Source organism: Motacilla alba, chromosome 4 (assembly GCF_015832195.1).
Source record: "Motacilla alba alba isolate MOTALB_02 chromosome 4, Motacilla_alba_V1.0_pri, whole genome shotgun sequence".
Lineage (NCBI taxonomy): Eukaryota > Metazoa > Chordata > Aves > Passeriformes > Motacillidae > Motacilla > Motacilla alba.
Window position 1 is genome coordinate 25,291,840 of NC_052019.1, and position 15,492 is coordinate 25,307,331.

Here is a 15,492-nt window from a genome sequence, read left to right on the forward strand (position 1 = left end):
GGGCGGGGCGGGTGCGCGCCATTCCCCGGGCGTGTGCGCGGCTCCATCGGTAAGTCCGGAGCGGTTTCAGGGGGGTAGGTCGCCCGTGGGGTCGGGTGCGTGGATGGTGGTGCGGGAGGACAGCGGTGCCGGGCTCCGGGGCCGAGACGAGGGGAAAGGCGGGAGCAGCGGCCGCGGGGGAGCTCCCCTCACCCGGCTGCTGGCCCGGAGAGCGCTGCCGGCACCGGAGCGGCCCCCGAGAAACTCGGCCGTGGAAAAGGACGATTTGTGGGTTTATGATTTTAAATCTCCCCTGGGCCACGAGTGACCTCCACCTCCCCGCCACTGCACGTGTTCGTCTCCTCGACTTTGACTCCAGAAACAAAAGTCTTTGTTGTAATTGTTCACGGCGGTGACTGAGGTGTCAGCTTTTGGCTGCTTCGCAGGTTCATGGCAAGGAAGTAGACTTAAGTCCATGTAAGTCGCAGGGAAATTCCTGAAACTCCAGGAAAGTAAGCAGAGGTGCACAGTGCACATGGCCACTCACAGGGTTGGATCGCAGCAGTAGTTACTGGACTGAATTATGAGAAGTATTCACAGAGATGGAAAAGAATAATCCAAGGTTGTATCAGAAAGACAGCAACTGAAGAAAAATGTATTTCTAATATCAAAATTGCTATTTTTTTAATACTTGCAAAGCAATATTTACAGAGTATTCGTGTGTCCCCAATGACCATAATGTTGACAAACCTCTGACTTAAAAACATACTTGTGTTCATATCATCACCAAAAGTTAACAGAATTGTCATTATTCTTGTTTTCATTAGGGGTAGTTTCCAGCAGAGAGGGCACTAAGTGGTTTACCTAGGATTGAAGTAGAATTGAATTAATTTAGCTCTTCTGTGTGACTCCAGAGCTGGTCTGAAGCCATTGTTTTAAAATGAATTTTTACAGTTAGTGTGTGGGCACTGACAGTTTACAGGAGCAAAAGGTAGGATTGACAGGTGAGGATCACATTCTTTTGTTAATTGACACTACCCTGGATGATCTGAATGCCAAAAGGCAGTAACTAGAGCTGATATATGTTTTTCGTGCAAACTAGACTGAAATTGAGACTAAATGCTCTACATGAGTACTCAGATACTCTCTGTATCTTTGACAGACATTCCTGTCCCACCTTGCTTATGCCAACATGAGTACTTATACAGCTGTAATGATGGATTGGGAAATCCAGTGATGTTACTGTCTTTGAGTTAGTAAAAGGTCTTGCAGATCAGTGAGAACCAGCTTCAGTAGGTACCAGACTCATTATGAAGGAGTTGACTAAGCCAGGAGTGGAAGGCAGAAGTGAAAACAATTCTTTTCAGTGTTAACTTTTAACTCAGTTCAGCTGCTCACAGCAGTGATTATCTGGTCTCTTGGATAGTTTTGGGGTTACTAGGGTCAGAAATTTAGCTTAACATTCTTAACTCCTTGCATATTTTGTTTTTAGGCTTCTATTTATTTTGGCTTCATTTTTATTAATAAAAACTTTAAAGATACACATTTATAGTGAGCCCTCAATTGCTGTAGGTTACTTCTCACCTTCAGGTTTGAAATAACATCTCAAGAATATGTTTTATAGTTTTATACATATATGTTTATATGTTTAATATGTTTTATATGTTTTATACAGGAAGTCTCTCGTGGTTAAAGTGGATTCACAGGTTATTCCTGTCAATATATCCCCAAGCAGTAGGCAGGTTTTATTGCTCTGTGGCAAATCTGATTGTCTTCCTGAGGTTGTACAAGAGTTTGTTTTGTCAAAAATTCACTAACCCTGGAGCATTAGACCTGAAAGCCTCAGTGGATGCCTTGGGAATTCATGGAACTCTTGGGTAGCTGATAATGTAGGTATCTTAGAAAACCAGAAGAACAGAAAAAATTCGTCAGAAACCTAATCTAGGATTTTAGGAACTCAAGTACAGTTTGTTGCTTTAATAAGTACTTTCAGTAGAAATTTCAGTGAGTATGCTAGACCTTATCTACACAGAAGAGTTCTGGCCCTTCAGAAACCAGCAACGTTGCCAATATGGATCCATTTCTCATAAAAGTATTTATGGTAGCATAGGGAGTGTACATGGCTACAAAGAAAAAAAAAAATCACATTCTTCTGCATTACATGGACACCAGTATAAATTTTTTATATGGTCCACACCTTAGTCTTACTGTGAAATTCATGTGAATGTTACACATAGCAAAGCATTTGTAGTGACAAAATGCTGCCTGACCATGAGCTAAAGATATACCTGTGTGGAAAGACAGTCATAAAAGAGTAAAACTTGAACTGCAAGGCTTTGGTTTACAGTTTTGAGACCAATGTGGCACATGAGAACATGGCAGAAAGCAGAACTTTTCCGATGGAGAAAAGGATGTAAAATATTTCCACAGATGATCTCTCTCCAGCAGTCTTCAGTTTTATTTTGGAACTATTTAATCTGAAATTTCAACCTAAAATTTGGTAGTGTATGGTTTGGTTGTGTCTGTAGGCACAAGATCTGATTGGCATCTTAAATAACTTTACCCAAGATCAAGGAAGTTTTCTGCTTTTATACTGCTTTATATTTTTCTGCTCCCACACTCTAGTATGTTAACCAGTATTACTTCATGGTTTACTATTAAATTATCTTGCATCCATCCTTGTGTCATGGCCTTGGCACTTCTTGGGTTTTAATGCATCCTGCTGGTTGTTTTTAATTTGGGAAGAGCTGTTGATGGCTGGCTTAACATACTCATAACCAAGAAATTTCTAAGATCCAAGGCTTTTTAAGGCTTGCAAGGTTTCGGTGTTGCCCACATTAAATTAAAATTTGTAGGTAGGAGTGCATGGCAAAATAGTGCTACAGCAATTGATTTTTCATACCAACATCTGCCTTCCACTCTTAACTGAAGAATTATTACATCCTCTTTATAAGTATATCTCAGAATATATGGTTGCAAATGACCACATAATATTCTCAGTTTGAAGTTTTGATTCCTGCAGGTTTTTGGCTGTTTGTCCCATAAATTGACAGCAGAAGTCTCTTATCCAGATCTATTTGGCATATTAGAATGTCTCAGCAGATTTCCTACTGGCTTGCAAATGTGTGACAAATTTGTGAAATTGCGTGTTTCAGAGAAAGCAGCAAACCTTAGGAGAAAATAAGTATTCATTCTTCAGAGTGTAAATTAATCTTCAGGCCCTGGTTCCCTGAAGCTTCATTTTCTGCTAGCTTCTGAGTTGTAAAAGATTATTAGGAGGAGTTTTTAACATTTATCCTGTATGGTTCTGCCAGTGTAGTAAGGAAAGTGCTAGTGTAGTGTAGTGAACGTGTGCAGTAACTCTTGCTAAGAGGTTTAAATGGGACTGTTGTGTGGACTGGGGATGATCCACTCTTCCATAGCATTGTGTAGTGTGACTTCCATTTAGGGTAGCATTTTTTATACTCCCTGGTCACCCAGAATCTCAGACCTAAGGGGGAGATTCATTGTCTGAGTTGCTTCCCTTTTAGGTGCTGTAGAAATTTTTCAGGTAAGATTTTTTTTATTGGATTTCTGTTTGCCAGCAATTGATGTATTACTTCCTACTGGAAACTAGCCCAGATGAAGGCCTACTGCACACCGCCTGAGAAGCAACAGGATAGAGACACACACCCTAAGCATGCATGTGTCAAAGGTCTGGGGAACATTCTTGTGAAATAGGTCATTTACCAAGTGCATTTAACAGAGAACTTTCTGAAAGAAAAATGAGGACTAATTATTTCGAGATCACAGCAAAAGAGAAGGATGTTGTCAGAAGGGAGGAAGTGGTTGGGAGAAGCCAGGGTAAATGGTAAGGCACTTCGCATGACATGTGAGCAAATGACCACAACATAATAGTAAGGTGCACCTCCAGAGCAGGATAAACATAGGCTAAATTATCTACACATCTGTTTTGCTGATGATCTTAAGAAATTATCTAGTATTAGAGAGATCAGGGATTGTGAAGTGACTTGCCAAAGGCTACCAATAATATAACTGGAACTAAGGAATTTTTAGTGTCAGCTCCATCCCCCATCAGGAAAGCTAGGACTAAAGTGTTGCATGCAGATATGCAGGTGATACTTCACAGATTGGAAGCTGACAGAATTTACAAAAGACAGTGGAAGGGAAGTGATGGGAAAAGAAAACAACTTTACAGACATGAAATACACGTACAAGAGAATGCTTACGTGGGGCTTTATGATTCAAGGCCCTTCTTCCAGGGTACACACTTTAAAAGTAGGGGTTTTCTCAGCATTACCACTAGCAGAGAGTTCTCAAAGCCTGTTTTTGTTGTGATATAGGATAGTCAGACATGGAGAGTATATAGTGTTGATCTGTCCTGTGGTAATAATGATGCTGTTGTGCCTTGCTATAAAGGTATGACAGCCAGCTATTTCCTGTTAACCATATCTGGTCCCTCCAGTTTTTCATATCTCAAAGTGCTTTATAGGAAGAGGAAAGAATCAGAGCACATGAAGGACCCAGTGTAGAAAAAAAGCAAGAAAGCAAATAAATCCAGTGTCATATAATGCCCTTCCACATTTCATTGTTATCATTAAGTTAGTAACAGTTAGTAAGCTTACTCCAAGAACTTCTCTTTTTGAGTGTAAGACATACCTGAAATGCCTCTATATCAGCTGTTTCCATTTAGCAAGATCAAGAGTGTTTACTTGGACAGTGTATAGTATAAAAATAAGGACAGGCTAGCTTGTGTGAGGCTGTCCTCAAAACTTAGCGTGTGATCATTTAGGCTTCCTGTTTTCAAATACATGACCATTATTCCTGGGGGTTTTAAACATAAACATACTTTTTAGAAATTAACTTCCTAAAATAGTGCTTCAGAGTAACTAATCTTGTAGATCATTTGCCAGTGTTTCAATAAATATCTGCAGTTTTGTATTTCTACTTTAAGTTCACATTAGCTGGAGAACTCAAAACTTGGCTGTGAAAAATAACATGACAAGAGGGTCAAATAATGTTTTAATGAAATTAATTTCTCAGAAAAATTGTTTAATATAGCTCTTATTTGATCTTTGGTGACTTAATCCTCTAAAATGTCTAACATGAAGTTGATGAAACTCCTTCTGACCACAGAAAATGTGTTCAATACTTAATGAACCAAATTTATTGAGGAAGAGGAATAAAATTACTCAGAATTGAGTTAAGAAATGCAAAAGAGGTTTCTGAAGTTTGAAACATCAAAAGTGCTATTTTAAAATGCTGATGTAAATTATTTGAAAAAATATTTGCAAAATAGTAGCTCAGTCAAATGCCAAGTGAGTCAGCGGGCATTGTGGCAGGAGATGAGATCCAGATACTTTTTCCAGGATGTCTGTTAATTGTCTGATTCACCTCTCTGATCATAGGAGATTATTTGTTATTTCTCATACAGTGTTTCCAATGCGGTGGGTTTGTGTTAGTTATTTCTCATCCCTACAATATTCAGTTTTCTTAGATGTAGTTACATTACAATACTGGAGATACTGACAAAAACATGCAGTACACAGAACTGGATCTGATGTTTCCTGTTCCTTTTTAAGCTCTGCTTCTCTGAGGAAGGGTGGGGTGGAGGTTTTGGAGCTGTGTCAGGAGTCAGAGAGATATGTATGTGGTGAGGGGTGACTGCCCTTCAGCAACATTGCATGTGCAGTTTAAACTATAAGCACCTCATCCAGTGGCGAGGAATTCCATCTTAACATGCTGTTATGTTAAAATGTCCAGTGCCCTTCCTCCCTGCTTTCCCAATCACTTTATTTTTTATAAATAGTGGTCACTGGCTGTCAAATGCTAGAAAAGATAATAGATTATGTAAACCAAAAATACATCGAATTTAGAAGGTTTTGAAATATGTGAGGTATATTTTAGCTGTATAGGTTATTTTGCTTATATAATTTTCACTGAATGATCAGAATCTCCTGTTCAAGCTTTTGCATTCCCATTAGTCCTGGGAGATCAAGAAAGAGTTCCTTCCTTCTTCATCAGTATCAGATGTTTGTTTGCCTGGTCTCATGAAAACAAACATGATTTCCACTACATATGTAACCTGCTCTCAGATATCTAGCTGGTGGTATCTCGTAATATTTCCTGGCATTTACTTACTTAAGTTTGCTCCTAGGTCATTGTACACTTTAACAGTGTGTAGAGATATGTCAGATTATTGGGCAAAAGTGAGGTTAATTGACACACCCTGTATGATGCATGCTAAAGATGAAAGCTTGAAGGAGTCTGATAAATTTAACAGAAAAAATTGTGGTAAAACTCTCCCTGATAATCCAGCATATTTTTAGTTAAAGCAAATGTTTATTCAAAAAGACCTTCCATGCATAGTCATGTATGGACTCCATGTATGGACTCTAGCAGTACGTTCTGCAGTCCCTAAACCTTTTGAAGACCTTTCAATCTTTAGACTTGTTTTCAGGCTCAGTGCAAATTAACTGAAGCATCTCTTTCACGTCTGTATAGATCAGTGTTCATATGTATGACTGTATGTGATTCATTGGTGTGCAGTAGCTGCTTCTAAGTGTCAGTTCCAATTTCTGGAGGAAGGGCTGACCCTGACTAAAATGTCATAGTAACCTCTATGCAGAGGGCAATCCCTCTGGGAGCTGTCTCCCAAGCTGTAGGATTAGAGGAAGCAAAGATAGAAGATGCCACATTCTGTGAAAATAAGAGGATGCCATGTGTTTTAAAAAATCTTCACAACTTCTTCTTTCTTGCTTCTCTAAGAAGTTCCAGACATAGCTGCATTTCCTTGCAACCTTTGGTAGTCTGATGATTACTGGGACTGCAAGGTTTAGGACTGAGAAAAAAAGACTGGTCCCTTATGATGTCTGCGGGAGCACTGCAGAGGGGCCTTGGAAGCTCAGTAGGGTACTGCCAGGGGATGCTGAGAGGAAATGCTTTATAGAAGTTTTGGTGTTTTGTTTTTTTTTTCTCCTTTATATGCAGGTCATGGTTTCTAAAGAGCATGACACAGTTACAGTCTTTCGAGACATCATGACAGTCAATAGCTACCACATCTAATGGTGATAGGACAAAAATGCCCCATCTTAATTTGATGAGATGAAGAGGCCAGATAAGCATTAGAGAAAAGCTTTCTAGCTGTGACACAAACATCCTGACTTTTTAGGAAGTTTGAAGAATCTCCTTTTTCAGAACAGAATGGGTTGATGTGGAGATACGAGTATTTAGAGGACCCCAATTTTTAGAGGATCTGGTGAGGGCATTGTTTTCATGTGTCAAGTTGTTGCAGTTGTAATAGAAGAATCAAGGAAGATATGTACAAGAAGATAGTCTGGATAAAATAGTCAAGTTGATAGTTTGGAAAATCACTGTTTAGAGCAACATTTTGGAGGAATCTGAGCAGGACAGAGTGGCATTTGTCAGTAGAAGAGAAAGATACCACATGAAGAGAAGCTTGAGTTGATTGAAACCAAAGTCAGGATTAGTTTGATAACCACACAGGAGAGTCTGTTGTAAAGAGGTTTCCTTTAGGAAGGTCCAGCAAGTTTTAGAAGCAACTTTTGTATGGAATTTAGAAAGAGGTTTCTTCAAAAATTTTGCTAGAATCTATGCAGGTAGTTATACCAGATGGAAGGAACGTAACCCGAAGTGAGAAGTACTGATTATTTTGGGCTCGTGCAATTTATAGTTTTAAACAAATATGTGATGAACTGTTCTATAGGAGAAGTAATGCAAGAAATGTAGCAACCATTAGTTAAAACTCTCAAATTGTAAAAAATTTTGTTATAAAAACTAGCACTTCTGAATTTCTACTAAAGCATGGTTTGTGCAAGAGGTGTTTTCTGACTGCATTGGGTGATTTGATAAAGTGAGCAACACGTATAGCTATAAGTGAGTATCACCTATAGCATGAACTTTGGCTCTCTATAGGAAAACAATTCCAGGGTAGAATGCTAGAGCTTAGCTAGGTGTATAAAGGAGGAGCATTGGCATGAAATTTATTAATCCTCTGTCCGTTGTTAAAAGTTCTCAAACCTCTTTAATTCACTGGAAGAAGTTTTGTTGATGATAGCTACTTAGTGCCTTTCACTGGCAAGTCCTCACTTTGTGTCTAAGGCTGTATTCAGATGCATATTACTAGATTATTGACTTCTGAGTTTAAGAAGGTTTGTTAACCATCAGCATGGACTGCAGTGTCTGAGATGAGGATTCCTTTCAAAATGCTGTTCTCTGCAGAATTAGCAGCTTCTCTGCCATTCTGCACCATGCTACAGCATGAGAAACTGGTGGGTGGACTGCTATTACAAAAATATTGTGCATTTTAAACAGAGTAATCAAATTATAGAATCCTGAAAGATTTGATGAAATTTAAATAAATTCAGTCTTTGAAGCAGAAGTTCCTGACCTTACATAACCTATTAACAGTCTCGGTTGGGTTCATTATGAAAATTACATTTTTCCCTAGGCTTATTCAAAACTGTAGCTGTGACTTTTTGTTGAAAAGCCTTTACAGAATTGTTGTGTAACTTGCTGTATTTTCAAACATTTCTAGAGAGATGACACTCCTAGGACTATAAAGTGTTTCAGGTGCAATGGCAGATCCCATCCGCTGGGCCCGATACCGCTGGCAGCGACTGATATCAACAGAGGGCAGAGAATGCAGCAGCAACAATTCGAGTAGAAAGTGCTATCAATCATCAAAGACTACTGGCAAACATAGGATAGTGATACCCTGTTTGGGACATTTTAAAGAAGAATATGAAAAAGTATCAAAACTGTACATGAATAACAAAATACGGACTACTAGGTATACTTTATTGAATTTCTTACCACTGAATTTATTTGAACAATTTCACAGGTAAGAAACTCCTTTTTGATTGAAGTAATTCTTCTGAAGCTGAATCGTGTGCATTACTATGTATTAAAAAAATTATTCCTCCCGCTGACCTATCACTCCTAAAAAGATACATGTTATGTGGCCAGAATTTCTTGAGTATCATCATTGCTGAGCTAATCCTTTTCTCCTTGTCTTACGTACTTTCCGCTTATTCTTTTCTTTAGACTATTGAACTGTTCCTTGCTCTTGGAGCACTGCCACACACCAATTGACAGTGGGATTTTCAGCTTATTTCTTGCAAATGTCTTTTTCCCCTGCCCTCATGTCTTTCTGTCTTGTCATTTTTTTTCATTTTCCTTCTTCTTGGAGAACTGCAGATTTGTCAATATACACAAGGAGGTTACGGCATGACTTCCTTTTTAAAATATGTCATCTTCCCTAAGAGATGATAAAATTAAGTTTAAAGGACCTGGAAATTTGAGAATGCAAAATTCACCAGTGCCTCACTCTGAAAAACATATGCCTGGACAACAGTTTTGAAAATACAGGAGAATTCTTGGTTTTTGCATTACCTGGTCATGTATGTTAAGCAACTGTGTTGCTAAGTAATCTATTGACTGGAGAGTGAAACCAGAGTTTGGAATAGTTATTCCTTAAATTGTGGGTGAAGAAAAGATAAATTGCTGATAATTTAAATGTATAGCATTGGAGTGGGGAAATGAGGATCATTGCCTGCTAGCACAGTTAAATCCCATGTTTTTTCTTTGTTTCAGAGTTGCCAATTTATATTTCCTATTTCTGGTTGTCCTAAATTGGGTTCCTCTTGTTGAAGCTTTTCAAAAAGAAATTACAATGCTACCTCTGATAGGGGTTCTGACAATTATTGCAGTGAAAGATGGTCTGGAAGATTACTCAAGGTACAAAATGGATAAACAGATAAACAACTTAGTAACCAAAGTATATAGCAGGTAAGAGACAAGAGTGTTTGTGGTTTATTGTTATTATTTGATTATGACTATTATAGGAAAGAGTTGGTGATAACTCTTTTGCTTACCTTCTGGGTACTTCTAGAAGCATAAAATAACCTAATTTGGAAAAGGTCTCTGAAAGTCATTTAATGTTAAGCCCCTGCTCAAAGCAGCTATTTAGATCAGTTCACTCAGGAGCTGTGACTTGATCACCAGTTTTGTTAAATGGTTATCATATTAGTGTAAAATCTGGGGAAAAAAATTTGCTTTGAGGCAAATGAGTTCATGCATGTGTTTGTACTGTATTAACCAAGGTAGTTTGACTAGTTAAGCAATGTTAAACATAGCATTTGTTTTGAAAGGTGTATTTTTAATTCTTCTAAAATAGCTTAATGGAAATTGAAAGGCTGCTAGTTTATCACTCATTAACGGCATCATGTTTTACTCATAGTGGGATGCCATTTCCCCAAAGAGAACAAGATGGTTTTCTACTTGAGTGCATCACACAGTTCATTCAGTATGAGTGTTAACATCTGTATTCCGCCATGCAGGACTGCAGTGTTACACACTGTGGGTGCAAGTCAGGCAGGGAGTCTGCTAGTGGCAAGTCTGCTAGGCAGTTATTATCATGGATGATAAAAAGACAGGAATGCGTCATATTCTAAAGTAACCATCAAAAAACTTCTCTAAGAATATATCAGTGCTGCCCACATAATTGTTTTTCTTTTATACCTGTCATAAAAGGATATTCCAAGATGTAAAATACAAAGATAAAGGAAGTATAGTGAATGGGGTTTTTTTTCTTTTTTGCATGCTCTGTTGCCATGTAGGAAAACAAGTATTTTGGAAAATGTCACTTTTGATATGATGTAGTAGCCATCACAAATAGCACCTGTAGGTTTTTCTCAGTTTCAGCTTATCCATTTGTAAAAAAATCACTGTTCTTTTGTGTATTCCAGGAAAGAGAAGAAATACATAGATCAGTGCTGGAAAAATGTCAGTGTTGGGGACTTCGTCCGGCTTTCACGTAATGAAATCATTCCTGCTGACATGGTGCTGTTATATTCTAGTGACCCTGATGGGATCTGTTACATTGAAACTGCAGGCCTTGATGGAGAAACCAATCTAAAGCAGAGACAGGTGGTGAGAGGATATTCAGAGCAGGTAAAAATTTTGCTTTTCTAGTGGTGTAAGAAAGCTGACGTGACAGGTGGTAAACTAAAAAAACCCAAAAAACTCAGCCCTCTAGACTGCCTAATTCATGGTAGCTCACCAATCCCCATCTGAAAATCGAGGTACTAGGTAACACAGTTCTAATTTGTTGCTTAAGTGGCTTTTGAGCAAATCTTTGCATGTTCACATAACCCAGAGCATGACAGATCTGTTTCATGTAATGAAAACCAGCGAAATTAACAATTCAGGTAAACCTCAGGTAGTTACTTATGGTGCATAAGATGTCATGGGTGAGAAATTGGAGTTTTTTAGAAGGGATTTCTGTGCTATCTAAAGACCTAAAGAGAAGAGCAGATACTATCTTTTTCACCCTTTCTTCACATTGCAAATGCTTTGTTACTGCCATATACTATTTTAATATTATGCCTAGCAGCCAGAGTGCTGGAGGCTGGCACAAAAAAGACAATATTAAAAGATTAAAGAATCCCTGACATTTCTGTTGACTTCAGTTCTGCTGCTGAAACACCATGCTTAAAACAACAGCAGGGAGCTTCAGTCCATAACAACCAAGTGTTTATTCCTCTGGAGATAAAAGTTACCTTAACTGCCTCTGAATTTACAGCAGTGGTGAGGCAGTGAGGAGAAGTTGTCTCCAAGTGCCATTACTTAGTGGGTATGGTAATACCAAAGGTGTGATGTGCTATCCATGAACAAGGCTGCTTCTTATCCCCTAACAGTGATGTGCTTACTTTTATTTTTACTTCTGTTTTTATTTTTACTTATTGATTTAATCTTAAAACAGCAAGGCAGGAAGGACTGTTTGATCCTTTTTATATACATATTATTACACAAAGCAAAATTCCAATGGATCTTCAGGCTTACAGCATGCTGAGGTGACCCAATTCTCGTACCAGCTCCTGCTACCAAGGTCTGATTTGAGTTCCACTCAAGAAAAGGACTGATTTCTTTATTTTCTGAAAGCTTATACCAAAATTCTAGGGAGAGTCATACTGTCCAAAAAAAGTGTCAATTCCTTCACCATTCAAGACTGTTCATTTTTGTCATCAAATAGGAAAAAACCATTTATAGTTATTGTAAAGTCTTCTTGTCAGGATTGCTTGGTTTCTGAATGTCCAGCCATGGTCTGTTTCACAGACCTCAAGTGCACCTCCAGCTGAGCTCCAGCCTTGCAATTTGTCCTTATAAACTCAGGCTGAGTAAAACTGGCAGTGCCATGTAAGGAGTTGACTGTCTGACCTCTCCCACTTTTTAACCTCAGAAGAAAAGGAATAAACAACACCAAATTAAAGAACATATGAATACAAGAACTACAGAGTCTTAATCTTTTTCCTAGGTTATTATGTCCTGCTTCTTTGTGACTGAGCAAGTAGAAACACAATGAAAAAGTTCATCAATGGGGCGCCTTTTGATGCACATGGGATTCCTTTAAGAGAAGGCAAGGCAAAATGAAAGCAAGAGGCAGGAGCTGAAACTCTCATAGTGATTTTTGTATTTTTTTTCAATGCTTAAATGACAACAGGAAAGAAATGGGGAAAGTAACTTGAGGCTTCGTAAATAGCAGTGGGTAATGAAACATAGAACACTGTCTCCAAACATCTTGGCATTCAAAGAGAAATACACAAAACAGAAGAGGACTGACTTCCTGAGGATGATGAACTATTTTGTGAACAAACTGGCATTACTCTGCTGCTTTCAAGATGTTCAACTTTCAAGATTTCAACTAAAATGTTGCTTCCTCATAGGAAGGGTTTAATCTTCTTTTCCTTCTATCCTTCATGTGGTTAGCTGAACCACACATAGGTTCACAGGGGTGGAGAAGCTGATATGCCATTAGCACTAAAACACTGTGAACAGTGAATATTTCCTATTAGACTATAAGAGATAGCAAAGAACTGCACCAGCTGGTTCCCTCTCAGCCTGCATGGTCAGTGACTGAATCCAGTCCTGACTGCAGCATCCTCAAAGCTAGTGGAAAGTGCTGTTCTTTTCTACTGGAAAGCCTAAGCCAAGCTGATCAAAGGAATTCCTAGCTCTCCTCTTCCACCTTAGCCATACACCCACTCCATTCCCATGCTTTGTTATCAAATGGTGTATGTGTCAAGAACACAGCACAGCCAAAGCAGGTGGGCTTGGCCCTGGGAATCTGCATCTCCCTATTTCAGTGTCTGATGCAGGGCCTATCATTCCCAGCTCCCTTACTCAGTTTCTGTCTTTATTGTTTCTGTCTTTATTGTCTCCCTTCTTTAGGGACCTTTACACAAAAGCCAAGTAATTCTAATTCTGCCAAAATTTTAATCTTCTCTTTTGTGCCAGGAAACATAGGAAAACTTTGCAAGAAATAACGTACAAAGGCTTCTACTTTCAGTATTTGCTTTGCCAAAATTACAATTATAATGAAAAAATACAGAAAATAAATGTATAGTCCAGGAAGATCTGAGTGTCCATATCAAGATAACTGCTTTTGGACATAGCTTTTGTAACCTGTTTTATGCTGGCATAGTGTAGATAGCTGTGTCCACTGTAGATTACACCCAAAGTTTCAGTGCTTGCTGGTTCAAGGTATATTACTAGAAGCTCCACCAGCAATATATATTTAGATGTTTCCAGACCATAGAAGAAAAGAATTGACTGTTTTGGCTATTTCACTTTGAGAGTAGTTCTTATTTGTGTAATCAGTGTACAGTGCAAAATTCTTGCAAAGCATCAGTCAAGTGTTCTGTCTAATATCGTACAGAAATGCTGTACTTCCAATGCAAATCAACATGAGAAGGGCCAGTAGGGAGACAAGTCTTTCACAGTTAAATAAATCTGCAAAGAATCTGAATGTATCTGTGTGTTGAAGGCTGTGTTCATACTGACTTCAGGTTAATACAGTGCAACAGATCAATACAGCAAAACATAGCAAAAAAAGGATTTTAATCAAGCTAACAAAGTGCTTGTAACAATACGATGTGTTCTGAATTTCAGATTCTACTTACAGGATTGTGGTTTAAGCTCACAGTTGCTATTCTGCCAGTGTGAAGTCATCCAGTTGATGGAGTACAGCCTCAGAGACTTGTCATTATGTCAAAGATAAATTCAGTAGCACCTGTGAATTAGAGAATTATGCATGGGAGCTCAAAACCTGAAATTGGTCATTGGCGTTTTTTTTAACAAGTAGAACAAATGACTTTTCAAAGAGTTAGTGGCAGGTACTCAGCTTGGAAATGACTCAGTTATACCAGAGGCAAGCCTGTGTTATACTAGAGACTAGAAGCATATTCATATGCCGTTAATTGAAATTAAATCACAATAGCAGGTAATTCCATAGATAAGGCCTTTTGGTTTTTCTCTTACTTCTGGTCATGTTTCGTTCTTATTAAAACAGGAGATTTGTTTCACTTGACTTTTCACTGAAATGCTCACCTGCTTTTCCTTTGCAATATATAGTTCTGGTCTTTCATAAGAGCCCTTTCTTTGGTACTTGTAAGTCTCAAACATCATTGCAAAGTTCTACCTGCTTTCTTTGTGTTAGCACGGAAACCATCCTGATCATGGCATTGGGAAAAAGAAAGTGTTTGCAAGAAATTCTGCTTGCAGAGAAGACAGTGTCTCTTCTTTCTGTTTTTTTTCATTATCATACAATGAGAAAAATCTATGGGAAATCTCTGCCTTTCAGATGTTCCTACTGCTTTTGCGTTTTTTTCTTCCTCCTTATCCTTCCACCCATTTTTTTCCTCTCCAGTGTTATCAAAATATCAGCCATTCAAGTGATAGTTGACAGGGTTTAGTATTTACTAGGAAGTCTTATGGTGTGTAAATCTACTGGGTAGGAGACCTTCAACACCACCAGCAACCTACAGTTTAGAGGCTAAATTGTTAGTAGTATCTGAACCTCTAAATTTACAATGTTTTTAGGTTCTACACATTTTTTCTGAGTTCTCTGGGTTTTTTTTTCCCCCTTCCCATGGCTTTAGGTCTCTGAAATTGATCCAGAAGAATTTTCCGGTAGAATAGAGTGTGAAAGTCCTAACAATGACCTTAGTCGTTTCCGAGGCTTTGTGTAAGTAGGCTTGCTGACTCATTAAACTATTGTCATTTGCTTTGGCATTTTTACTAATTTTAGGAGATCTTGTAATGTTTGCTTTAAGAAATAATGATATGGATGGAGGTCAGTTTGCACCACTGCGTTTCTGAGTGCAGTGCAACAGACAGAGCTCCAGAAGGGTTTTCTGAGCAGCAGATGGGGCACTGATGCTTTTTATTTTGTATGAAATATTTTCAACATCATAGTTCAGGTTGTTTTGCAAACTTCATACTTGAAATAGCTGTTTTAAATCTGCTCTTCATAACATATGGTATCTATAGTATTTGGTCTGGACCACAGTCTGAGGGGGCAAGCTGCACTGCTTAGAATTAGAAATCGGAAGGACTGGCTTCCTTTCCTACTCTGATTTGTTTTGTGTAACCTTCAGCCAGTTGATCAAACTCCATTTGATCAGTGTGCCTATCTGTGTCTTTTCTTCAGGC

General features: G+C 38.5%; 1 protein-coding gene across 1 annotated transcript in view; it reads left to right on the forward strand.

Annotated features, from left to right (window-relative positions):
- The window catches only part of ATP10D (ATPase phospholipid transporting 10D (putative)), a 31,788-nt gene continuing 16,296 nt past the window's right edge, over positions 1-15,492 (forward strand). Inside the window, exons 1-5 of the mRNA XM_038134463.1 lie at positions 1-49; positions 8,537-8,842; positions 9,595-9,789; positions 10,749-10,953; positions 14,940-15,025. Of these exons, the coding sequence (XP_037990391.1) occupies positions 8,577-8,842; positions 9,595-9,789; positions 10,749-10,953; positions 14,940-15,025 (752 nt within the window). The 5' untranslated portion in view covers positions 1-49; positions 8,537-8,576. The remainder of the gene's footprint in view (positions 50-8,536; positions 8,843-9,594; positions 9,790-10,748; positions 10,954-14,939; positions 15,026-15,492) is intronic.